The sequence below is a fragment of the Argiope bruennichi genome, chromosome 5 (genome assembly GCF_947563725.1).
Source record: "Argiope bruennichi chromosome 5, qqArgBrue1.1, whole genome shotgun sequence".
Taxonomy (NCBI): Eukaryota; Metazoa; Arthropoda; class Arachnida; order Araneae; family Araneidae; genus Argiope; species Argiope bruennichi.
In genome coordinates this window covers 33,088,898-33,116,094 of record NC_079155.1, presented here as the reverse complement: position 1 = coordinate 33,116,094, position 27,197 = coordinate 33,088,898, and the positions used below count along the sequence as shown (strand labels likewise).

General features: G+C 33.9%; 1 protein-coding gene across 1 annotated transcript in view; it reads right to left on the bottom strand.

Annotated features, from left to right (window-relative positions):
* Positions 1 to 19,880, bottom strand: part of LOC129968232 (progranulin-like) — a 32,446-nt gene extending 12,566 nt beyond the window's left edge. Inside the window, exons 1-7 of the mRNA XM_056082085.1 lie at positions 19,720 to 19,880; positions 18,249 to 18,704; positions 14,088 to 14,225; positions 12,818 to 13,266; positions 6,672 to 6,816; positions 5,643 to 5,891; positions 3,788 to 4,224 (exon numbers count right to left, since the gene is read on the bottom strand). Coding sequence (XP_055938060.1) covers positions 3,788 to 4,224; positions 5,643 to 5,891; positions 6,672 to 6,816; positions 12,818 to 13,266; positions 14,088 to 14,225; positions 18,249 to 18,704; positions 19,720 to 19,807 — 1,962 coding nt within the window. The 5' untranslated portion in view covers positions 19,808 to 19,880. The remainder of the gene's footprint in view (positions 1 to 3,787; positions 4,225 to 5,642; positions 5,892 to 6,671; positions 6,817 to 12,817; positions 13,267 to 14,087; positions 14,226 to 18,248; positions 18,705 to 19,719) is intronic.
* Positions 19,881 to 27,197: the final 7,317 nt, after the last annotated feature.

Here is a 27,197-nt window from a genome sequence, read left to right as displayed (position 1 = left end):
AATTCGAGGAATTTGACTCAAAATTTATAAAGATCCGCAATTAAAATCCTAATAATGAAATAAATTCATTTATATAAGTTTTTAATTTTTTTTAATTATCACGTTTGCGTACATATAAAACTACAATTATACAGACGGTCAACCTCTTGACAGGCTTGGTTCCAAATTCGATACGACTATACATTTTAGATGCAAAACTTATATAGCAAATTATACTTATCTAGCTCTTTATACATTTTGTGGCTATCGTGTCCATTTATATTCGGATAACCAAACTTCCTTTGAATAGATTGAATAAAAAATTTGATTTTTAAAAAAACTAAAAATTTTGTGTAAAATCCATATACCAAATTTCATCCACTAAAAATCAAAGCGTTTTTGAGTTATCGAGTTCCTACAGAGAGACAGACAGCCAAAAATGCGGTTTTCGAATTTATACAGACCATGGGTTGAAACGTGCGATTTTTTTTAAATCTTGAATTCAAATTCTTTGACATTATAATCGTTTTTTATTTGAATACTTCATATAGGAGAAAGTAAAATGATTCTATTAATTATCTGAGCATCTTGCATGAGAAAACAGAAAGTGAAATTGCTTTACCGAAAAAGACAACCTACAGTTTTAAGTAAATTACAGAAGCTTAATTCTTAAATGGACTACAATGTTATTGGAATCGATTTCATTAGAAAAGTTCATGTACACATTAAACAGAATAGGTATAAATCTATTAAAATGTATAGGTATAAATCTATTACTTATGTCTGCCATAATCTGGATTTTAAATGTATTTTGTCGAAGAAATTATAAATATCTTATGCATAATCTATTGTTTAATTCATACAAATAGGTTGAAAATACCAATTTGCTCCCACTTTGTCAAAAAAAAAAAATGTTAACTCCTTCTAAAGCTAAAAAAAATGTCCAAAAATGCTAAGTGGCAAAGGCAAATCGCTATATCGATAAATTACAAAGTACTACGGATTTATAATTCATAGAAATAAAAGCAGTTTACAAGATTCAAAGTACAATTACTGCAGCCTTTCTTCATTTTTGGATTGCCAATGACCATAAAATGTTGAAGGGTATCAAGGGTTGAAAGTATCAACGAAAAGGGCTTTCGGCAAGTCATTAACAGCAACTAATTACACTTGTTATTACGCCCTCTTGTTTGTTTGTTTTTCCATGCGAGTAAGGTATGAAATGGAAGGAATATCCTCTAGAGTTTCTTGGTACGTAATATTTTGATAATTTTAGTATATATTTTGATGCTAGATTTTCTGGTTATATATGATAATTTCAGGCACAATCTTTTCAAAGTAAGAATTTGACTTCGTGACCATTTTTGTAAGAAAAACCGCCTTTTAATTTCAAGAATTATTGAATGTCCTAGATTCCATAGATACAATCGTTTGGTCCAGTTTTGCTCTAATTAAGATTTTTTTTTTATCTATACTATTTGACTTAGTGATTTGAAAGAAAAACTTTTCAATGTTTGAAGGACGGGGAAACTGCCCATCAGTAATAAATTTTTTTCTGGAACTGGTAACGTAATCAATGGCTTAACGGATCGCTAAAGACTCCGTAATAAAGATAGAATTAATTCAATAAGTAAAGGATTATAGGAATAAAATGTCATAATTGGAAGTTTTAATATCAATTGCCTCTAAAACCGAATTCCAGCATTTACAAAATTTAGATAATCCGCAAGTAAATGATACTCGCTGAGTAAGATGCAATGCGAGTGTTGGGAATCCGTTTATAATTAAATGTATATTTTGAAAATATTTTAGTTGTATTTAATTTTTCAATTCCTACTATTAGTTCACACTCTCCCTATAAATATATATACACACACATATAATCTTGTTCAAATTTTCAATCGTTATATTAAAATACTTTTTATTCATCCACTCAAGTTCAAATACATTTTTTTTAAACTTGTGGATGGCACTTGATGTTAATAGTTTTTTTTTCAAATATTAAATTTGTCCAATAATTTCTATTTGGTCTCCAAAGTCACCAAATGGTCGCCTAAGCTCTGAGATTACTTACGACACCCGATCATAAATAATATAACATATATAAATAACACAAGAAAATAAGTAGGAATTTAATTAAAAAAATTTTGCAACTTAAAATTGTAATTTTGTCATATGTATATACATATTTATATTAATTGTAATTATTTCATAAAAAGTAAACTTTGTTGACCTAAGTAGGAATCGACTTAAAAATTTATATACAACTTATTCTTTTCAACTGAAATATACAACTTATGAATGATATATACAACTTATATACAACTCATATACAACTCAAACTGAAAACCAATCACAAAGATTTATGATATGCAAATTGGGCACACTAAAATTACTAAAATGATAGAAAATATATTTAAAAAATTGAAACAACTTTTAAAAAATCTGCGTTTCAAATGCTAAAAATTCAATTGAAAAAGTAGCGTATTAAAACAAAACTGGCAGAAGAAAATTTCAATAGTAGCAAAAGCACTTGATTGATAAATGACTGAACAGAAAATATGCTTAATATTTCAACGGACATGGAAGACATTTTATTACAATGTTTTAATTAATTTTTAAAACTAAGATTAAAGAAATTGTCGTTTAGAAATGAAATTTATGGCAATAAAATTAAGACGTACAAATCTTTATGGAATGATTCTGGAGAAGATTGTAGACACTTATACAGCGTAGTAAATACTAGGTGCTAAGGAATGCGGTAACCAAATTGTTTGAATCCATGTAAGGTTCAAACAAGTTTATTTTTAATATACATAGATTATGAATAGTAAAAAGTTGTAGGGCAAGCGGTTCACGAATAATTTCATAAATGTTTGGCTTCGGTAAACGACGATTCACAAATCGCTTTCTACAATACGACATTTCATATAAATTCCGAACGAAAATTTTGTATAGACGTCCATTTTCAATTCTCTAGAAATTGCTCGTTAAAATGGTTTCGATTTTGATGCTTTACAATTATTTATGGGTATAAATATCCATTTAATGGATAGAAGAACGACACATATATCGACTATAGCTTAATTTTTGGTCGTCTGTCATTAATATTTTAGAGTTATTAGCTAGAAAACTAATAAAATTTCTTCTTAAGCAAATACGTGGAAGAAATTTTATTTGATCGTAATATTGATGTGCTTGAACCCAAATTACGTTTTCTCGAAAAAAGTGTTTAATCTAAAATATTAAACGTCAGACAGATTTTATTAAACTTGCGTTTCAAATTTCTTCCTATTAACACGTCAATAAAGAAAAAAAAAATCGAGATTTATTAACTGTAAAGACAAGGAAAAATTTAGAAATCTGAATTCTTGAAATGAAGTTTAAGATATATTTCTAAAATTTAATATCCAAAAAACGAGTCGATAATTCTACCAAGCTCATTATGAAGACCTTTCAAAAAAGGCGTTTACTATCGATCAAAAAGCACTTAGATACGAAAAGTCATAAACTTTAATTGTAAGTGTCGGGCCAGAAAAATACTTTTTAAAAGTTAATATCTAGCTATAGCAAATCAAGTTTTGTCGAATTTCCGAAAAACATTCTGGTTATCGAGCCCCCTTAAACGACAATAAACTAATTTATACTACCTCAACGAAAGAATAAACATCAAAAGGTACTTAAATTTCAAAAATATATTTTGAAGATAAAGCAAATAATCAGCAGATGTTTATTGAAAACCAAATTTTCAACAAAAAGGTACCATGTACCACGAATTTAAATTTGACTATTCCAAAATCAGCTATGCCGAATCTTCAGAATGAACTGGCGAAGCTTGTTCTCTCACTGAAGAGTGATGCACCATTTCTTTCTTAACACAATAATGCGATGTGACGTCACATTTCTCGCCTTGGGGACAGCAATGAATCTTATCAGGGCAGCAAACTCCGTTGAGATGAGGACAACACCCATATTTACCCCCTGCAACCACGCAGCATGTACTGTCAGATGAGCAGAGACTACCGTCAGCGCACTGTTTCTTGTCAGTGCTCTCTTCATCGAGATCGCCTTGACGCTTCTCAAACTCGCTCTCCTCGATTTCGTCATTTAAAATGCATTTTTCCTCTGCGAGATCACATTCGGTACCTTCTGGACAACAAAAGGCGTGACCTTTGCAGCAAACGGCATTTACATAAGGGCAGCAACTGTAGTCTCCTAGAATGGCAGTAGGACAGCAAGTTTCATCTATAAAAAAGAAAAATTAAGAGACGATTGCAAAGCTATTTAGAACATCAGATCATTAAACAAAGTTGGATGGGGCAGAAAATCTGCATTAATTATCCACAGGCGTTTAGACCTGCCAATTCCATTAAAATCTAGCTTCAGCAGCCACACGGAATATTTGAGAATATTGTGATCGCCGAACAGTGTCCAACTTCAATGCAAATGGATATTGGAAGACCTTCTTCAGCAACTATATTGATTCTAAAAGATTCATGTGGCGACTAAAAGAAGTCATTATCCTTTTTCGACTTCTAAAATGACTTCTTGCTTTTAGATCATTGTGTAATGAAGAGAATCCATTACACATTTGTATATTATGTTGGCACATTGAGTGTTAAACTTTATTCGAATCTACAGCTTTAAAGCCCAGGCACCAAATGCAATTCGTCCAACTCGCACATCGATCGACAATTTCAGAGACTCACATTTTTCCCGAATATACAGAACAAAATCCCGGGAAGTTTCGTGTAAACCGTATTTACGTACAAGGAAGCTTCTGCATCTTGCAGAGACCGTTTTAGACAATAGGTCAAAATTAAATGCTCTATTCCTTTCGGATATTTAGACTTTAAAGCACGTAAGCAGTATAGGTGTTCCCACCTTGATGAGTAAATATACAAGGCCTTCTTAACCGGCAATAACTACCATTCATGAACACATGCGGCACCATTGAATGCCATAACTTGATTGATTTCACATTCTTTTAGTAAAATGTAACCTTGCACAGTATGTAAATATTCTTTTTTTAGGCACTTTAGATTTTTTTTTTATTATCCGAAATTTCGCGGCTCAAGATTAAATCTGGGGAGTTTCGACGGGTGACGAAGAAACGCTCATTTGGTGCGGGATTGGGCTTTTTCGAGACTTATAAGGATGCTAATTGCGATAACCAAACCGATTTCTACGCTACTGAGAAGAGCGCGTCTCTGTGCGATTTCGTATGTGCTCAGGACACAAGTACCGTTGATTTTAATGGTAGGGAACTTATTTTAAATCCTTTGACCGATACGATTCGTTTAGTAGAACTAGACAATAAACCTTTGGAAAAGTTAACTGAAAAAGTCACGATTCTCGCAGCAGCCTTAACTGATGTTAAAGAAATGTAGGGAACTTGAGGAATGTCAAATATTTTGAGACGTTTTGCCATGGCGCCTGCTTCACGACAAGCAGTCGGATGTAAAAATTTGGCATATGCACTGGAGACGCTCCAACTGCAGGAAACGAAAACTCGAAAGAACGCCAATTGATAATACTGATAGAGTTCGAGCTTTAAATATTTGCACGGAACATGTGAGCATTTAACTGAATAGTTACCAAAAACTCACTAGATACAATTCAAATGTGGCTTCATTTCAAAAAAACCCACTCTAAATACTTACCAGATGAACATGTACCTGGCTTGCAGTCATCACTAGACACGGTTACAGCATCGCCTTGTCTCTTCACCAGATCATCGAAGTTTAGAAGCTTGCTTTGCTGCCTTTGCATTTTGGGGCGGCATGATCCCGAGGGTACATCACATACGGTACCTTGCGGGCAACAACGAGCTCCACCTGGGCAGCAGACGGCATTTTCGTAAGGACAGCAGCTGTACCCTCCCGGAATACTAGTAGCACAACAGGTTTCATCTGCGAGGGGAAACACTTCAAATTAAAAAGGCAAATTGGAGACTGTTTACTGAATTAGACTCGATAGTGGAAATAATCCGCTTATATTTAAGGGAATAATAGCTTTACTAGCTGTAAATTGCAAGTAAAACGACGACCACCATCCACTTATCGATGGAATCTATAGACAAGACTATTTGACACAAAGACAAATTTCTTTACAGGAGACAAGACTGTAGGAACATGATAAACATACTCCGTTAGAATAAAATGGAAGAAAAGTGAAGTCGCATCAGTTTAAAGTAGTGTTATGTTTACTACACCGTATATTCGTAAATAAGTTTAACGAAGAACTCGTACTGAAATGTTTTTAAAACTCAAGTCGTTTGCACACAACGCAAGTCGATTTCCAAATGTGAATGTGCAAGATACAATTGTGCGTGACCTTATGATAGTATTGTATTAATACGCATCCTCTAAATACAATATTTTAGAGTAATAGTGGAAAAGTTTTATAAGCAAGAGACAATATGATCACGGTGCACGAGAAAGTATAGTTATAGATTTCTGCGGAAATAAAATGCTCAATATCACTAACTAGAGATAATCAGTGGGAACTTCAAGTATAGACAGAAAGGCAACCTTATTCAATTAAGTCACCCATCCAGACGTGGAGCATGAGTCTTCAGTCAAATCTTTTGCAACTGTTAACTTCATTGAAGTGATACGCTTTAATATTAAATATTAATCGCAATAGAACAGTTCCGAATGCAGTGCCACAGATTGCCTCAAATTACTTACCGGACTTGCATGTGCCTTGCGAACAACCCTCGCTTAATACTGCCACAACGCTAGACACTAAGACCAGAATTGCTAAACAATGCATCTTCATTGGGAGAAACCGTCGTACAACAAACAAACCGTAATAACAAGAAAGACTTAGCCTCTATTCTAATGACTGAAACTTCGAAAATGCCGTAAACTGAACGTAGAGCCGCCTTCTACAGTTTTTATAGTAACGGAGTGTGCGCATTTGAATTGCATTTGAAATTCGATTTATTGATTGACTAAATTTATAAGATGGTCTCCTGATATTTCAAAGCGTCTCGCCAGCTATTATAGACTGCCCACAGAATTTTAACTATTATTTAAATAAATATTAGAATTGATTTTGTTCCATTATAAGCAATTTCCGCGTTTAAAAAGAAAAATCAGTTATAATATCCATCTTTGCCACATGTACAGTTTATTTGAGAAATCGAAACTACAATCTTATACCATGTCAAAGATTCTCTGTAACCATCGCTCAGAGATGCTTAGTACAATATGGTATGAGAAAAAGAATCCCAGAATTAAAGAGTTCTCAATGAACAAAAAAAATATCTCGAATCAAGTTTGGGATTTCATTATATTTCAGAAAAACAGTTGTAAATCTACTGCGTTGATCTTAATATTTTTAGATAAAGTAATAATTATTGATAAATCGAAATCATTATTGCCTCGAATGGAGCTAGAATTGCCCTAGTGGCAAGGTCGCGTCTTCGAAGCCAGACATCGAGGCTTAAAATCCGATCGATCCAATAAAGTACTGTTTTAAATGCGAGCTTGGTGCACACCTAATCTTGCATTGTGATTCTAATATCTTTCCCTTAGAGTGTCATGGAAACTCGACGAGAGGGTGTAAGCTCAGCGGCCGTCCTATCATCTGACCGTGAAAAAAAATAATGAAATGAATTCCAAATAACCCTCGTCTTGCTTCGAAATGGGACATTAACACAATTAAAACAAACCCATTTTGAGTGCCTTTCAAACAGACCATTTTAACATGAAACTGTTTTAGATTGGCATATTTTCAGTAAACCATGTGAAATTTTGCGAATGACATGCAACACTCTACAGCATAGAAATCTACAATATAATTTGGACCACATACCAAAGTATACTTTGGAAAATGGACATATGCAACCTCCGGGCGATCATCTTTTTAAAATTTTAATTAGAATTTTAACTAATCAAACAGTAACCTAAGTTTTAATGTTTCTGCAAATACCAATATTATCTTTTCAACAGTACTAATTTCATTGTTGTAAATTTTCTCCCTATTTTAAAGCATTTTTAAAAATATTTTAAAGATATTTTAACAATAAAAATGAATTATTACCAGTTTTAAACAAGAATTTATACAAAAAATAAAAATACAAATATATTTCAAAATCGCTTCACACTCGCTAGCGAAACTGTATAATTAGATTACCACTTTTTTTCTATGTCTAAAATAAATAAAGAAACATCTAATTAGAAAGTAAATGCGCATCACAGCGATTCATGCGGCACTTAAAACGTTAACTTAGTGACCAACGTTTCCGAAATTCTCCTGGTGGTTTTGGATGAAAGTATTATTAAATCAATTATTAGATTATATTAATTTCATTTTAGATGCAAAATTAATTCTAAAATATTGTCATGCTATAATGTTTCGGACAAAATGTTTCTATTTTCCTTTCTTTTTAATTTATACCATTCATTTACAGTTTACTTATTAAACTGTTATATACGCAAGGGCCCATTTTGGGAAATATCTGAAATAAATCTGCAATTTCTATGATTATACTTCTTACCAAATTTCAGTTATCTAATTTGCGACGTTTCTCAGTTACCGCGTTCTCACATCCATGAATATATGTGCGACAGACTATCAACAGATGGATTTGCTCCAAAATTTGATAAATATTGTTACGAATCTGTAATGCTGCTTCCCAGCATAGTGGGTTCCATCATCGGAAAGAATGTTTTACAGTCATCTGTATTGGACGGAGTCTGGGTGTCGCGTCGGAGGTCCCGGAGCCTGGCGACAAACTTGGCGACCATTTGGCGACTTGGCGACGAATTTGGTGACTTGGCGACGAATGTGTCGACTTTGGCACCAAAATAGATTATACCCGAAACATCGAGAATTTTCCCGATCCTTCCAGTAGGAACCGAGATACGCCTCAAACGTTCCTGATTGGTTAAGAGGCTTCTAGCCGCGCCTCCTGAGACCTATAAAAGGAAGCAGCCGCAGCTGCCAGAGGAGTCGTAGTCGGAAGCGACAGAGAAGAGTAGTCGGAATCGACGATAAAGAACTAGCCTTCCAGAGATAAGCGGAGCAGCGACGGAGTGAAGCTAGTGCTGAACTAAGCTGTGCGCTACTGTCTGCAGTAGAGTCTTGTTGTATGCTGTAAGTCTCGGCTGAAGATAATTGTCTTCTATTCTGTATATAGTTGTCGTCTTTGTGCTGTCCTGTGTGTCTTCGTACAAATAAACGTCGTTGTTTTATTTTCTACTGCCGCCTGCTGATTGAGCGTTCTCCACACCATATAACTCCCACTATCCAAACAAACCCGGAAATTTCGTAACAATATCTATAATTTCGACAGAAAATTCCTGTGCTAAATTTCTACTACCTGGTTCATTGCGTTTATGAATTATGTTCACTGACAGATAGACAAACTTCGATACGATAAAATCGAAATCTTTTAAGCCAAATCTTCTGACAACTGCGATATATTCTTTACTTCAGTAGAACTGTATTTTGACAAGAAAAATATATTTAACTATGAGTGTAAAATCTATATCGCGGTGTATCATCCTATCATTTAGGAGCATCTCAGATGAATTAATAAAATTTGTAGTAGAAAATCTCAAGTATTAATTTTTGGCGTGAATCAGCATTTTTAATGGATGTATCGTGTCATCCTTGGCGAGCGATCAATCTTCAACAGCACCCAAAAATCGAATTTGTTTTTTAAGCGCCATTTTCCCCACTGATTGAAATAAAACATTTTACACGAAAACTACATTTGTAATCGCAAAATCCCATATGAAATTTCAGATATTTAAGTCATTGTGTTTTTGAATTATTGCATTTACAAATCTCCTAAAATACAAACTAACAGACGGTAAACTCTTCAGTGGATTTGGCCCAAAATTTGATAGCTGCCTACACTACAAATATTAAATAAGAACACTGAATTTTATCTATCTAGCTCTCTTCGTTGTGTAGTTATCTTGTTAACTTCTATTTGAATAGTCTGTTGCGATTAGCGATAGCGAGGATCGAATTCTCAACGTTTGGGTTTGTAGCTGCATAACATGACCACAAGACAAAAGTGATTACTCATGTCTCGTAGCTGTTATCTGGCTTATAAAGCGTCACCACAAGTCTGACAAGTAGACTTCTGAATGGATTTGCAAATTTTGTAACCATCAAAATTTTATAGAAGTCTACGAATTTGGTATAAAGACCGAATACCAAATTTCCTCCTTTGTCACAGACAGAGCATTTTCTAAAAATGTGTTTTTCGAACTGTGGGATGTCTAAAATGTGGAGATTCGTCAAAACTGAAGTTCGAATTCTTTGATGATTATAATATTTTCTATCTATACTACTTATCCGAGAAAGTAAAAAAAAAAAAAAAAAAAAAAAAAAAAAAATTGTTTGTATTGCAATTTAGACGTAAATACATAATGACATTTTGTTTCCTTGTAATGGGATCTTCCTTATGCATAATATTCGTGAACATTCAAATCAAAATTAACCACTAAAATCGGATTAAAACAAATAATAATCTGTTAACAGAAACAAAACAAATAATAATTTGTTAACAGAAGAAAAAAAAGTCAATACCCTATATAAAATTTCAAAAAAATGCTGACAAAAAACATTAGCAATGACCTTCTATGCCCTGTGAAAGCAGAATATAATGAATCAGCATATATATTATTTGTTGTAATAATTCAGTTTATTCTCTTCCCGATAAAGCAGCCATTTTAAACATAAAAAAATTCTCACTAAGAGCCGGCGTCCTGGCATAGGGGTAGCGCATCTTCCTCGTGATCTAGGCGTCCCGGTTTGGGCATGGTTGTTCTTCCTGTTCTATCTGAGAATGTGCCCTCCTGTAAAAAGGGTTTGTGCAAGCGAATAAGTGATGCGTGAGTAGTCAAGTTGTACTCTTGGCCCAAGTTGGCTCTACGATAAAAACAAGACCCCCCTTAGGCTTAAATCGGCTGTCTTTGAACAGCGAGCTTGTCCGTGGCAAGTGCCATAAGAAACAACAACATTCTCACTAAGTTGCTTGATGATCAAAAAAAAAAAAAGTTAAGATTTGTGCATTCGATGAGGACACATATAAAAGGATGGGGATATTTTTAAACTCCGCCTAGCATTACAGATGGCAGTGACACACTATATATATTTTCAGTGTTTTGTTGCTTTCAGCTTTTGAATGGACTTTCATGTCGCGATATCCTCAATCGGATGAAAAAAAAAGGCAAAAATTAATAAATCGATTTTTCGGGAAGGAATAAAAGGCTAATAACAGATCATTTAAGAAAGTTGCAATTAAGGATTCAATTATGAATTAGTGGAATACTCAGTGTTTGTGGATTATTTGTCATTTTTCTATCGAGTTATAGCGACTTCGAATGTTTTAATTTCAGCTTATAAGTATGAGAAACTATAATTCGATTCCTGTATGGGTTTAATGATTACGAGATAAACACATGCGACATTTTTTTTCTCCTCGGCATGCTCATATATATATACAGAGAAAGTACAATCTTTTGCTCCCCAAGAATTTACATTCCTTAAGCATGCCACGAGAGTTCGACAAACAATGTTCGAAAATCATGTTGATGTGCGCAAGTGGAAGGGACTCCAAAGTACACATTGTGTTTCGTAATATAATGAAAACAAAAACTGAATTTTGAACATTTTTTCAGCCAATTAAAGACAAATTTAAATACAAATCAACAATTTCGTCCCAAATCCGCATGCTAAACTACATGTATCCAAGTCGGTGTTTTCGAATTATTCCATTAAGGCGAACACGCCAACATAAATAGTTAATCCTTTGAAGGATTATTCAAAAGCTTATTATGCATCTATATCTCCGACGGTAAAATTACGCACCGAATTTCATCTATTTTGCTCTTTATCACTTAGAAGACGGATTTGTTATGTCATGTTAAAACTTTGATGGAAATATAATTGAACATTAAAACTTTGATGGAAAAACAACGGGCAAAATTTCCTCTGAAAATCTTTTCTGGTTATTCTATTCACAGACACACAATTCTAAAAATTAGTTTTTCTTTCAGAGGGAGGTCTTAAATATGTAAATTCATCAAAACTTCAAGGCAAGATTTTTTTAACATTACAACATTTCTTTGTATAAGTTGTCAGGTTATGGTCTGGTGCAACAAAAACGATTTCAGAGCCGGAGTTTCGAAATCCACCCCCCCCCCTCCCAAAGAATCACCTTATTAGCTGGTCGCAGCTAAATCCGTTGGGACCAAAATCCTGATGCTAGTGTGAGGCAGAAATTTGGAAAGGGCAGCGCAGGTTGGATGTCGTCCCAATTATTTAACCGAATCAAAATTACGAAATCTGCCTAAAAATTATCCTTGTGGAGCTTCAAAGTGAGACGTCGGCAAGATTAAATTTTTTGTCTCGTATCTCATTTGTTAAAACAGAATGCGATATTCGATAGGTTAGAAGAATTTAAAAGCCATTAATTTTATAAGACTTCTTAAAGAATGGTATATAAGAAATACTTAAGAAGTATTGGTTTCACGTTTTTTTTTTTTATTGCTTAAAAATACTATATTGGAAAGAGAAACATTAATTATTTTCCTCCTGAAATTACATTATTTTTTTAGGTCTCGAAGCAATGAAGTCAATCTTTATACTTTCGCTAATGATAACGACTATTCCAATTACATTTTGTATTGCAAATAGTTTAAGGAATTTAGCTTTGGTTCTTTCAAATCCATATTTGAAATCAAAGTCACTTCCAGAAAGTAACTGACCAACAAATATAAATATTTAATTCAAAAAACTTTTAGCAAGAATATATACAAAGTATTACATTTTAGAAGAAAAATACGACTTCGTCAAAGTAGCATTAAAGTAAATCTTCCCGATTAATATCCATCGCTGGTTCCTTCAATTCGGACGTAGTAACGTGTCCATCATCTTCTTCGATACAATACTGCGATGTGGCGTCACACACTGTGCCGTGGGAGCAACAGTGGCGTTTATCCGGACAGCATGTAGAGTGAGGATATGGACAACAATCGTACGACCCATCAGCGCTCATGCAACAGGTACTACCGTATGGACAGTATGTCGTAGCGTCGCACATCACTTTGGTTTGAGAAATCCGGACTTCATCCAGAGCACCTCGTCTCTTCTCCAATTTGTTTACCTCTTTCATTCGGGGGAAACAGGCCCCTTTCTGGAGGTCGCATACGTTGTCTTTTGGGCAGCAGTGGATACGATCTGAGCAGCAGACAGCATGTTCATATTCGCAACAACCGAAGATTGTTGGAATATTAGTAGGGCAGCAGGTCTGATCTGAAAAGAAAATACATTAAAGTTTAAAGCTAGAATATGGTTATTTATAAACAAAATATTTTCCAGATTTGAATCGCAGTATAACTTCGCAATATATAGGAAATCAACTACCATGTCAACCAGAATTTTAGCAATATTCCCTGCAACGGATAGATCTGTTGAAAATATTACATTTCTGTTCTTTGAATTGATGCTTCAGCCTTAATAACGGTTATAATCTTGTTAGAGATCATTTAGTCGCTCATTTTCACCGTTTTAAAAGCAGCTTAATGAAAGTAAGTGGTTGTCATAAATTAATAGATTTACTAGATCGAAAAGTATTTGCGATTTTTTTTTTTTTTTTTTTTTTTTTTTATGTTTCCCTGCTGAAACAAAATTCTAGGGAAAGTATTTTTTTTACTGGTTTTACTACGAACAGAATGAGATAAAACAAAAATAAAATACCAATAATTATCGATTGGAAACTTCAGCTAAATTGGGATTTTAAACTTTCCACTGCAAGGCAATCTTGATCACCTTTTACTTACAAAATATTAACTGAAGTCCATTTGAAATTTTTCGAAACCCGAACCATTACCTGCATCGTTATTTTAAAAGAATCGTAAACTGGTTTCAAGGCCCTAGGTATAGATTATTTTATTGCTAATTATTTCCTATATTTTAAGCAGCTGTGTTGCTTTCTATTTCAACAAATTTATAAATGTCCGCTTACTTTTATAACTAATCTTTTAGATTTGTCAAAGTGGACCCCCAAAAGATTCGGATACGAGCCACAATAAAAAAAAAAATCGAATATAAAAGACGCCATTCAAAATACTTACCAGGCTTGCAAGTACCTGGTCTACAGTCTTGACAAAACACAGTTACACCGCTACTTATCAAAACAAGAGACACTAACAAATACATACTTCGCGAATCAAAATACACCAAACAAGACGAGATATATAAATCTATTTTTATCAATCACAACACTCTATATTCTGAGTAGACTTATCTTTTTATAATCTTTATAAATATGAAAAATGCGCGCGCATACTCTATTACAATATGACTTGATTGATTTGACATTTTTTATTCCTTTTGAAACTGCATTAAAACAATTAGAGGCGAACTAGCAATTTTGGACAGAATCAGAAATTGAGGGTGGCTCTTTAAAATTTTCAGAACAAAGTAAGGAATTTGGCTTTTAATGTCAAATTTAACGGATGTTTCACATACGTGATGGCAAAAGGGCATACTCGATCATCGAGGATGAAGTTCTCCAATACCAAAGTCAATAATTCAAATTCAACGCACTGGAATGTGAAGCTGCTTTGCATGATGGAAAAAAATCTAATAACTAAATTCTTTATAAATATTGAATTATTTCTAAGAACTAATCAGAACTAACTATCAGACTTGATTTCCAAAAAAAACAATTCATTCGTTGAATAGTTCTTCTGCCGGCGTCCCTGCATAGGGATAGCGCGTGTTCCCCATGATCTGGGCGTCCCGGGTTCGAGTCCCGGTTTCGGCATGGTTGTTCTTCCTGTTCTATCTGTGAGATGTGTGAATGTGCCCCCCTGTAAAAAGGGGTTGTACAAGCGAATGAGTGATGCGTGAGTAGTCAAGTCGTACTCTTGGCCACAGATGGCTCTACGATAAAAACAAGAGGCTCTCCCCCTTAGGCTGAAATCGGCTGTCTTTGAACAGCGGGACTTTCTGTGGCAAGTGCCATACGAAACAACAACAACAATAGTTGTTCTTCTAGGTTCTTTGGCATATTAGTCCATGAAAATTTGTTTTTATTTCTTAGAAGATGCTTCAAGTTTATTTTTAAGACATCATCATTTGAAGAATTTCAGTGAGATTTGTCGAATGTAGAAATCGAATCAAGACAGTGACAAATATGAATATCATGAAAAATATTGCAAAATATGAATGAAAATAAAATACTGCATGTCATCAGATTTCACCAGAAATCCTAAAAAGTTCTCAAATTGTTTCTAACTCTTAATGAATCAACCTGTATACTTTTCTATAATATTATATTTTTTTTTCATGAAATAATCACAAATAATAAACAAAAGGATAAACATTCAAAATTTTACTCTTTTCTTGCAGACAAATAAATAATGAATCCACTTTAATTAGTTTTCTTGGAACATAAAGATATTTGGATAGGAAGTTGATGCATTTTCGTGCAACTTTATATATATATATATTCATCTTTGTTTGTAATGGACCTTTAAATAAAATGCAGTGAATTATGGTTTCGTGATGTTTGCATTTCACTTTCTGTCTTGGAAGATGGATAATTACACATATTTGGATCCTCCCTTTTTCTCTCGGCTAAGTCCTACCGACATGGACTGGAACGTAAAATTTCATCATTTGAAATCAATAGTTCTTCATCTCATCATTATGTCTGGATGAAAGTTGGTTAAGCATCTTCAAATCAAGATTTTAGAATTAAACTTCTGATATGCAATGTATTTTGCTTTTTATATTGCGTGAAATATCAGATATAATTTTATAACATACTAGAGCCATTTTAATAATCTATTTGTTTGTAGGCGGCACCTCGTGGAATTAATTCACTTTACAGAATCAATCAGGAAGAGTTTTCCATTGAAGACTTGGGATAGTTTTAATAGAACATTGCACACTGGATAAGATATTGGAAAATTTTAGCTGATTTATAATGTGATTAATTAACCCTGATAGTAAGAAAGCAATGGAACGATCATAACGAAAACGCATTACAATCAGAACCACTTACATCATTATATATATATATATATATATATATATATATATATATATATATATATATATATATATATATATATATATATATATATTAAGCTCTTAAATTAGACCATAGTAAAATATTCTCTTATTTCGTGATGCAATTACACTTTCGGTTTAATTAATTCCTCTGTAAAAAATAATGCGCCATCAGAACTACGTTTCAAATGAAAGTAAAATATTCGGTGCCCTTGAAAAGGTGTCAAAGGTCAACATATGTATTGAATTGTCGCGTGGCAGGAAATCCTATCTTATATAAGACTAGTGATCATTTGTTCGTTCCTTTTTTGACTTGTTTACTTCTGCTTTTGTGCTGCGCTGCGTCTGCTTGTAAATAAATTGCTTCCCCGAGATGGATATAAAAGAGAATAAAAAATACAACGTCTCGTCTTTGTATTCAAACCTGCACTCTGCTTCAACCAAAATAATGTTATATTAGATATATATATATTATATATTAAATAGATGCACAGAAAACCCTTTACTTAATTTGCTTTCATTCAGGAAAGGCTCCTATTGGACCAGAGACATTTCATTGTCATGATATTTCTCTTCACACCAAGTCGGTGAGTGAGATCAAAAGTGCAGTACGCCCTTTAACCTGGAACTCAACCTAAAGCCCCATTCCCGTGGCCTGTTGTCTAAAGGATAGGGTTGTAAATCAAGCCATCCGACCCATCATGGGAGCATCCTCGACTGTGTGACATCGGAGGCTTCCCGCAAACTGTAGGTAAAATGAACAGACATCAAAGAGCCGGAGAACCTGGGGTCAGTCTGCTCTGAGTTGTCCCATTCGGGAAACGATTTTCTCCAGACTACGGGTCATGGGAACAGTGTGAACAGTCGGATTCCGGAAAAGCGCAAATGAGGAGAAAGAATAAAATGCACTTGACGCGAGGTGCATACAGCCCAAGGGAATGGAACTTAAAGCTTCCTCCCGATTAAATCCCCAACTTTGACCAACCAAACTTTATGTCCAATCCATGCCCAGTGCCGTTTTATAATTTCGGTCGAAGTAGGTTTGGCGAAAGTCGATAATGTAATTCAAAAATTGAAATTTTATTTGGCCAATAAATGCTCAAACCTTCCGAGGAAAGTAGTTTGGAAGACATGCGATTTCTGTTCTTGTGATTTACGTGTATGTGCGATTAAGTTTTCCACCCTTGTTACTATAAAAATATTAACATTATTGCATTAAAGACATGAAATTTACGTTTCCTACTATATTCAAGGGTTTTCCAGAATCTACACTGCTCTGAACGAATGACGAGGCTTTAGTTCTAGTTAACACACATTTCAGTTTATATATCATGTAATGCACTATGGTTTAACCGATTGATTAATGATGTTAACATCACTAACACGTAAAATGTAATGGCCGTCAACGGTGACTGACACTGAACTTTCTATTCTAACAGCTAGAGTCAATCGTAACCGATAGAATATTTTCATTTTGTAATATGTCAGCCACAGGCGACTTACTTTGCACTTTTCGGTAAGGTCAACTCAATCACTGTTAATATAAATTTCGTTCAAGATTTGTCGTTAATTCTTGTTAGCTGGCGATATACATTTAAAGATTATATTCTAGCAATAAATTTTTATCTGGCGATTACAAAATAATGATTATCATAGACCTCTGGTCGTCAGCATATCAAAGCGGATATTGCGGGTTAGGCAAAACAGGCTTGGTGTGTTAGAGCTACAATAGTTATTGCCAAGTGACTAGAGTTATTGAACAGACAAGACGAACTGGCACAGATAGAAGACACTGAAATTGCATCGCACAGAAAAAAAAAAACTACTGAAACAACGGACTGCTTTTTAAAGTTTGAAATCATTAATCTTAGATCGATTTAGATATGAAAAAATTATTGGAGTGTGTTAAATGTATATTGTTTCGAATGGAATAATTAAAACAGATTTATTCGTATCTTATTTATAAGCATTTATTACATTACAGGCACTAACTGCATTGTATCTTTTTAATAGAGTCGTGTCATTGCGAATTTATTAGTCACTTTCGTAAACAAGCCATTGAACGTGTGGAATTTACATATTAAGACTGAACTTTCATTAGCCTTTTAATTGTGCAACACTTTATTTTCATAAAGACGGCAACTAAGTAATAAATAATTTTATTCAACAAGTTGTATTACAACTTCAGTAGAAAAATGCCAAGCGAAGAGATTATATCAGGGAGTCATCATCAATAGTAAAAGCTTGTTCCTTGGTCTTTGATGGGTAAGTGATATATCCGGCGATGCAGTACTCCGAAGTGACGTCGCACTTCTCGTTTTGAGGACAGCAGTGGATTTTGTCCGGACAACATGTTGCATGACTATATGGACAACAGCCATATGAACCATCCACAGATATACAACAGGTACTACCGTAAGGACAGTAAGTTTCATCGTCACATCGAATTTGGTAGAATGGCCTCTCTTCAGGGGGCACACCTTGTCTCTTCTCCAACTTGTTCAGTTCCCGTCGTTTAACATCCATCATTTTTGGATAGCACGATCCTGTTTCGCTGTCACATACGGTGCCTTTTGGACAACAGTGGATATGATCTCTGCAGCAGACGGCATCTTGGTATGGACAACAGGTGTAGACGTCAGGAACTGCAGTTGGACAGCAGGTTTTACCTGCAAGAAAGATTTTTTTAGAATGAAGATTAAAAACAGGCGTGTGGTTTTGAGATATTCAGACAAGGGCTTAAAAAAAAAAAAAAATTGGATGAATCAAGATAAAACGGTAAGAGCCATGTCAGTCACCGTTGACCGACACTGCACTTTATGGCCAGTCCGATCACGGTAGACCGGCGATGTACAAATTATGTTCCGTCGTCAGTAAAATAAGCAATTCGAGAATTGTAAATGCTGTTCGTACTCCGATTACAACTGCAGAACTCCGATTGCAACATGCACGCATGTCAAGACGAGTTATTCAAAATGGGGCGAGATGTACGATGTTTATATTTAACAATAACAGGAAGTGTAATTATTCATGGACTCTGAACTGAAAAACAGCAGACGACTCTTATTGTCTGAAAAAAAGATAGGGTTTAAACATTAAATTATGATGAATGAAGCAAGATTTCCCTCTCCCAATTCAGTAAATCACTTTAAAAAGTGTTAAAATGAAGATTTGTTACTGAATACTTGGGTAATATCTTGAAATTAACAGCGGTACGTAATCTTTGTTACAATTAGCAACGAAGTGATATTTAATATCTTTCGAGCTACTCCCGAAAACTTGCTTCTTGAATGATTTATATAAGCAATGAACATGCAATTTTGAATTAATCTTGTCAGAATCACGATACTCGCATGTGAAAAAATATCTAGAGAGGCGCAAGTTAACGTCAAAGAATAACATGCCCTCGTCCTTCCCCATCGCATCCTTTAGCGAAGTAAAATCATCGGAAAGTACTAGCCTCCGAGTGATGGAACCAATAGTATTTACAAAGATAATGCCAGCAAGCATTACTGAATTGCACTGGTTCTGATATGAACATTTAATGAAACTTAACGCTGAATGTGTTAAGAAATAACTTCCTTTCAGCTTCCAATTGGAATAAGTGCATGTAGATAAATAATTAGCTTTTATACAAGGTTTCACGGAAAAGAACTACAGTTAAGAAAATTTTAAAATACTTACCTAGCTCGCAAGTTCCAGGATCACAGTTTGCGGAGAGTACCACTGAAATGCAACTTGCAAAAATCAAACCTACAATAAATTGCATCATTATTTAAGGAGACTGGTTCCTCACTGAAAACAGCCGATTCCACTTGTACTAAACTGCAACGAAAAAATGTTGTCATCTGAATCAATTCCTCCGTTTTCTTATTTTTATAGCCAGAAGGGATGCGCGCGCAAGTTAAAAGAGATCTATATCCAGTATTTGCAAAGCTCTGAAAGAACCTTAAGACTAGATAACAATACACTAGACTTTTCGGAAACAAATCTTTTAAGACATAAAGCAATACATATTATGAATATTTGTAATTTTTTGGGAAAAAATCAGAATTTTTGTACGCTTTTGCGTTGAAACTTTCATATCTTTTGAGGTAGTTCCTAATCTAGTGGCACATGATTAACCATAAATGAAGATCTTCAGGGTGTAAATAATTAGATTTACTGGAGATTTTATATTTTTGTAACCATTTTCAAGGCAATGCATTGTAGCATTTTCAAGGCAATGCAATGAACTCAAGCATTATATTTTTTTCATTTTATATGTTTTTTTATTTTTTTCATCTATAGCATTTTTAAGACAATGAATGGAATTAAGACAATTCATTATTAAAAAGGGATTCAAAAATATAAAAAAATTACCATTTGCATTATATGTTGATCCTCGAATTTGGCAGTTTACTACTCTAACTACTTAGCTTAGGGGACAGCCTACATCCGTTGATAAATCGACAGTACAAAGATGATTTTTTTTTTTTTTTAAGATTCAGAAATATTTTTACAAATAAATCTATTGTCTAATTGTCTAATACTAATATTCAGCAAGCCTGAGCCCCATATATAGTCAAATATTATATATTAGATATACTTGATACTGATCAGTTCTGTCCATATTAGATATTCCAGTTCTAATGGCATGAGGGTTATCACGAATGACCCATACTGCCTCATGTTCGATCCTCACACGAAATCGATGGATTATTGAAATGGCAAAAACTGTTATCACCGTGACGAACCGATCAATGAGCAGGGGGTAGGAGGTATAGATGCAAAGAACTCCAATCACAGAGCGCACCATGGACGTAAAACATTAATTGCTTAAGTCAATTTTTTTTTAAATTTAAATACGAAGTATACAAAGAGAACTTGCCGGCGTCTTTGCGTAGGCGTAGCGCATCTTCCTCGTGATCTGGGCGTTCCGGGTTCGAATCCCGGGTCGGGCATGGTTGTTCTTCAACTGTGTTCTATCTGTCAGGTGCGTGAATGTGCTCCCCTGTAAAAAGGGGTTGTGTAAGCGAATGTGAGAGTTTCATCGCCATATGAGCTAGAAGTCAGACTTCTGCCCTCGGGTGCTCATGGGTCTTTACCCTCAGTAGCTACTGCAACCCCTTTCCGTAGTAACGCGGACATGACATCATCATCGCAAAGAGGACTTAATGTAATCGTCAAAAAATATGAATTATAGATTTTGATGACTCTGCACACTTCAAACATCCCTGAGTTTGAAGAACACATTTGTTTGGTATTATGTTTGTCTGTTTGTCTGACTGTTTAGGAACGTGATAACACAAAAATACTCAGAATGATACGATTGAAATTTCGTATATGAAATTACGAACAAATTTGTAAAAGTCTATCATTTTTTTTAAGAAATCCATTCCCAGAGAGTCTTTTTGATTGGCTTGTCCATGGCAAGTGCCATAAGAAACAACAACAACAATTGTTAAAATTAAATATGTAGATAAAATTCCAGCATTATTCACGTACTGTTTTGTTGAACCAATTGAAGTTCAATTTGTTGAACCAGTAGATGTTGCCTCTACAAAGCTTCTTCGCATTCTTTCTAACAAATGTACTTATACACGAGGATTGTAAATAAAGTAATGGCAAAAGACTTGGAAACATTTTTTTATCAACGTACAGGCAAAATTACATTATATTCTTTCAATAAATCACAAGCAGATTTCATATATTTAAAATCATGCGTGTTTGAGCTATTGCGTTTACATGTTTCTGAAAGTAAGACCAATAGATGGACCCTTAACGGATCTTGTTATGCATTTGATACATTTCCACATTTCTAGTATTAGATCCATGTACGAAATTTTATTTATTTAACTTTCTTCTTTCTGTAGCTATCGTATTAGCTTACATTTAGACTGCCGAACAGACAGACCTCCTCTGAATAGATTTCGCTCAAACTTTGATGGATGTCTACAATTTTTGTATAATGACCATATACTAAATTTCATCCATCTAGCTCAAAGCATTTTTTAGTTATCATGTTGACAGACAGACAGAAACAATTCTAAAATGTGTTTTTATTATTCAGGATTATCCGAAACGTAGAGATTTGTCAGACACTTGAGTTCGAATTTTATTTATATATTTATTTTGACGATTTCATTACTTTTCTCTGCATTTCACATACAAGAAAGTAGTAATTGGTATTTGTCAGAAAGCACTCGGAAAGAATAGTTGTTCTTGGATTCAACAGAGCAGCCTTTCTTAGAGCAGCTGTTGATAATATATTGTTTTGCGTGTGAATATTTAGCATTCTTTAAGATAATGCGTATGTGGATTTTGTTGTTTTTATATTTTTAGTTAATTGTACACGGATGGTCTGTGAGGTGGCTCTATAATGTTGAGTGTTAAATAGGCTCAAATGGATGATTTCACCTTAATGATGATGATTATTTAAAACAAATTTTAATGGAAATTCATTGACAGGAAATTTGTCTGTCTGATTGTTCTAATAAAAGTGAATACGATAACTACAAAACATGAAGACCTAAATGGATAAAATTTGGTACTCGAACTTAGAATCATTATCAAATTTTAATTTGTTTAGTTATATTAACATTCCGTTGTAAAGCAACACTAGGGCTATTTTGAGACGGACCTCGTCATTATGAACCGCTGTCAGATGACGAGGACGACACCTGAGCTGGCATCCCTCTCTCCACACACCATCGGAAGGACGTTTGGTCTGGCGGATTTGGTGTGCAACAGACCCCTTTACACTACAGTTCTTCGAGGGAATCGGGTCTCGAACCTGAAACCCTCCGGTTCGGAATCCAAGACTTGACCACCTGGCCACCGCGGTCCAGATTTTAAATTAAATCCATCAAGGATAGGTCTGCTTATCAGTACCTTCCGTATGTATGTAAATGCTATAATTCAAAAGCACAGCGATTGGAATAATGAAATTTGATACACAGTTTAAACATCTCAAATGAAGATGTAAGATCAAATTTTAAATTAAAGCAGTCAAAGGATTGACAGTCTGTACTTCGCACGCATATAAGCACGATTATTCAAAACTCAAATTATTTTTAAAAAGTGAAATTAGATCTGTGACCAAAATTGTAGTTTTGTGTTCAATTTTGGTTTTAATCGGTCGAAGAAAAGAGACTTCAAAAATATTTTCTTTTCTATAATATGAAGGACGGCATTCTCACCTTCGAGACTTTGAAAATAAAACTCTGAGCACTCTTGGCGTTCACGGTAATGCCCAAAGTTTACAATATTTATAACAGAGCGAAAAAAATAACATTGGTAGTATGCAAGAAAGTGTTGACAAATTGAATTATTGCTTTTACATTATTTTGATAAAAATTAAATTTAGATCCATACCGATTCTATGACAAAAACTACATACTGAGTATTGCCTATCTGCTTCGTTGCATTTTTCAGATATCATGTTAATATACACAAAAAAATTAGATATATTGTTTGATCTATTTGTCCTTTAAACCATCCTTTATTTAAGTCTCTCTTTTGACATATTCATCCAGATATGACAAATTTCTTTTCTTTTTTTTTAAATCCCCGAAAAATTGAAATTATTATAGAAATTTCCCCTGTTTTAGCTTCTCAGAATTTTCAAAATAATCAGTGTGTTCGAATGAAATCTGGCATAACGCCCCCCCCCAAGTGAAAAAGGTTATATAGCAAAAATTCAATTTGCTTAAAATCTACTTGTCAGAATTCCTTTTCATCACCAACGGATGCCAAATAACCATCCCATATTAATTGTAGTCACAGTTTTATTTCAGTGTTCCTTCGTTACATTGTTTACCTTAGCAGCCATCTTGCTTTTTGGCATTTATGATGTGGCATCCATTAGCGATATGAAAAGATATCCACTAATGAATTTCAAACAAGCTAGCCGCCTATGAGGGCCAGATTGTTCTCTCAGATTATAGATTTTTAGGCTGTAAACGATCAATAAAGCAAGCATTTTTTTTAAACTGCATCTTGTTATTAGCTTTAACTAATAAACATAAATTTAATTGAATCAATATGCTATAAGTTATTGTGGGTGCAAATCAAAAAGCGTATACACTGTGAAATAAAAGCGGAAGTAAAAAAACTATTATTTCGGAATTAATATCCAAATAAAGCAATTTTACTTCTTAATTTAAACACGTGATTGAATGTTTTGATTGGAAAATAAAATTAGCTAGAATTTCATCGTAACGATAAAAATATTTTACAGATTTTTTTTCTGTCGTGTGACTATTTTAAGCCAAATTTTGCGCAGTAACTTCTGAGGGTAAAGACCCCTGAGCACCAGTGGGCAGAAGTCTGACTTCTAGCTCAAATGAAGATAGCATACACACACTCGCTTGCACAACCCCTTTCTACAGGGAGCTCATTCACGCACCTCTCAGAGAGAACACAAGGAAGAGAACAACCATGTCGGAACCAGGACTCGAACCCGGAACGCCTAGATCATTTTACAAATTGAGTACTGTTTTAAAATTTAAAAATTTATTTAAAACAAAATTTTTAAAATGTATGGAAATAAAATTCTTATCAGTAAAAAAGTAATATTTTTTTAAAAAAATTTAGATAATGTAAAAATTATTTTCTTGAGATAATAATTTTTGGAGATATAGCCCTCAATTTCCATAATTAAGTCCTAGCAATTAACGATTTGGTGAACAGTTAAGCCTAGTTTCACTTTGACACTTATTTCTTGATTTCCTTTCAATCTTGTTCTCCCGGACTGAGTGGAGTTTTCGGCGAGCCCTCATCAGAACATTTCCAATCATATTTTACAGCTCTATTAAATAGCGAAGCACTGAATTCAGTGAAACCGTATAAGAGCATTCAATAAAATAGCCTGAAAGAATAGTATAGAGATTTGTTTGCATTTGACCGTTGCCATGCAGGAATAAGTAATAAGGGCAATTTCTGTGTCACATACGTTAGCCAATTATATATATAAGATGAAATTTTTGATATACTACTTTTGCGACAACTGAAATCCGTCTTTCTTTGTAAACCTATGAATTTTTGTGGATCGTTTGTAGCTCCTAAAATTATTATCCTCGTGACATATTTAATGACCACTTATTTCACGTTTTTTGATAATATATAATGATACCTTTCTTCTTTCGCCACAGAATATCCCCGAACTTGGAATATATATAATGATACCTGTAATATTGGGGGGAAAAACCTATAGCCCCCTTTTTGAATAGACCTAAATATAATCTTGAATACGTTTGAAATTAACTGATATATTACCATAAAATTTAGCTTCAAATTTTAGTAACAGGTGTTTTGCATAATGAGACTGCATTACTACGTTCAAAATAATTCGGAACTTTTTAATATTTTCCGACTGTAAATATATCATTCCATTTCTTAATGAATTAGTTTAAAATATCATTTAATCGAACGGTCAAAATCGGTTTCATTCAATTTGAATATATATAGTGCACGTGTGTGTTACAGGTATTCAAGGTTCCATCGCTGAGAAGGCGAAATCTTGAATATGCCATTACGAAAATACGCCAATTCGCAAGTCCTCTTGGAGGCAGATTCCTTGTCTTATTTCATATTTACAATAATTTTTATTATGACCAAGGAATAATATCCGCAATAATTTCCATCTCGCAATAATTTTAATTCCTTGAGCACATCCTAAGTTTCTTTTTCATACTTCGGTCACTGAAGCATTGTCTTAAAGTATGTGACTACATTGGGATGTATTTTTTTTTAAAAAAAAGCGTTCGAAAATAGTTTTATTTTTGAATATTTGCATAAAAATATATTTAAAACACGTATATGAAACTAAATTTACAAATTAAGTGGCAGAAGTCTTTTAAAAATTGGAAAAAAGAACTTTATTCAATAAAAAAGTAGGTATAAACAAAAATCTTCTAGTTTAGATGTTTATCAAATATATTTGCTTTCAATTTCGCAGACAGCTTAAGAAATGTATTATCTAGCTTCTGAAACTAAGAAAGAAGCCGTATTGGATTCGACAGATAAATAACACGCAATTTTCAATTATTTTCACCCTGAGAAACACTAAAACAACTATAAAATATTTTTAAATGAATAGATGACTTATTCTCAACTTCAGAAACTGTAGAACATATTGAGAAATTATTATATCGAATTTGCACAAATAATGTACATTAGATTTCAATTTATGAGGTTTTTCGCAATAAACATTTTTCATAGAATTTTAAAAAATAGTATCTAAGGGTGTAAAATATAAAATTATTTCTAAATATGTAAATAAAAATGCAAAAATCAGTGTAACTTCTCAAAAAATTGACTTAGAAATAAAATTCTAAAGGATTTATAAACAAATCTGTCCAAATATTAAGAATATTAAATTAAAAAAAATATCCTAATTTCGCAAATAATCGACTTTTCTACGTAGTCACCTACCTTAAAGCGCAAGGATTATTATCATTATTATAAATGAAACAGATAAAAAGGGATTTTAGGAGCAAAGATTGTCGCCTCTTAATGCTAAAGAATTACAGTTAATAAATATCAAAGAAAAAAAAAACTTCAGTGAATGAAAGAAAATTTTCAGATAGTGCGTATAAAAAAATAACTTTTGGAGCAAAACTTGAAGAGAGGAAATTTCTTGGTGATAGAAAGCGATCTTGCTGCAAGTGTTTGTTCTATGAGTTGATTACTTCAAACTGTGCGCGAGGATATTGTAATATTCCCCGTTTCCCAGTACTGATAAGACATTTATAGCCAGCTGTGCTGTCGCTGTTATACTAAACTCCTCGAGATAGCCAGATGGTGGATCTTTTCACCTGGGTGGTCTCGCATCTGTTCATTAGCGACTACAGTGAAAGACCATATGTGGAATTCCTCGTCCAAAAGGTATTGATAGTACCTTCAAAGAGAAAGGGGTGTCCAAACATCTGGATGTTAGATGTTTCTCTTTGTGAAAGGACCTTCCCACGACCCACTGGCGTCGCTGAGAGAGCATTTGGCTGAACCCCGATTGGCCGAAAGAGAGCTCAAATGACCAATGTAAATTAAGAGGTGGAGATTGTCGCCGAAATAAAGTGCGGATACTTTTTTTTTAGAAAGAGAGAACAAACGAATCGCAGGCGGACTGTTGGACTACGCCCACGAGTTCGGAGTCCGAGAACCAACTGAGTTTCAAGAAA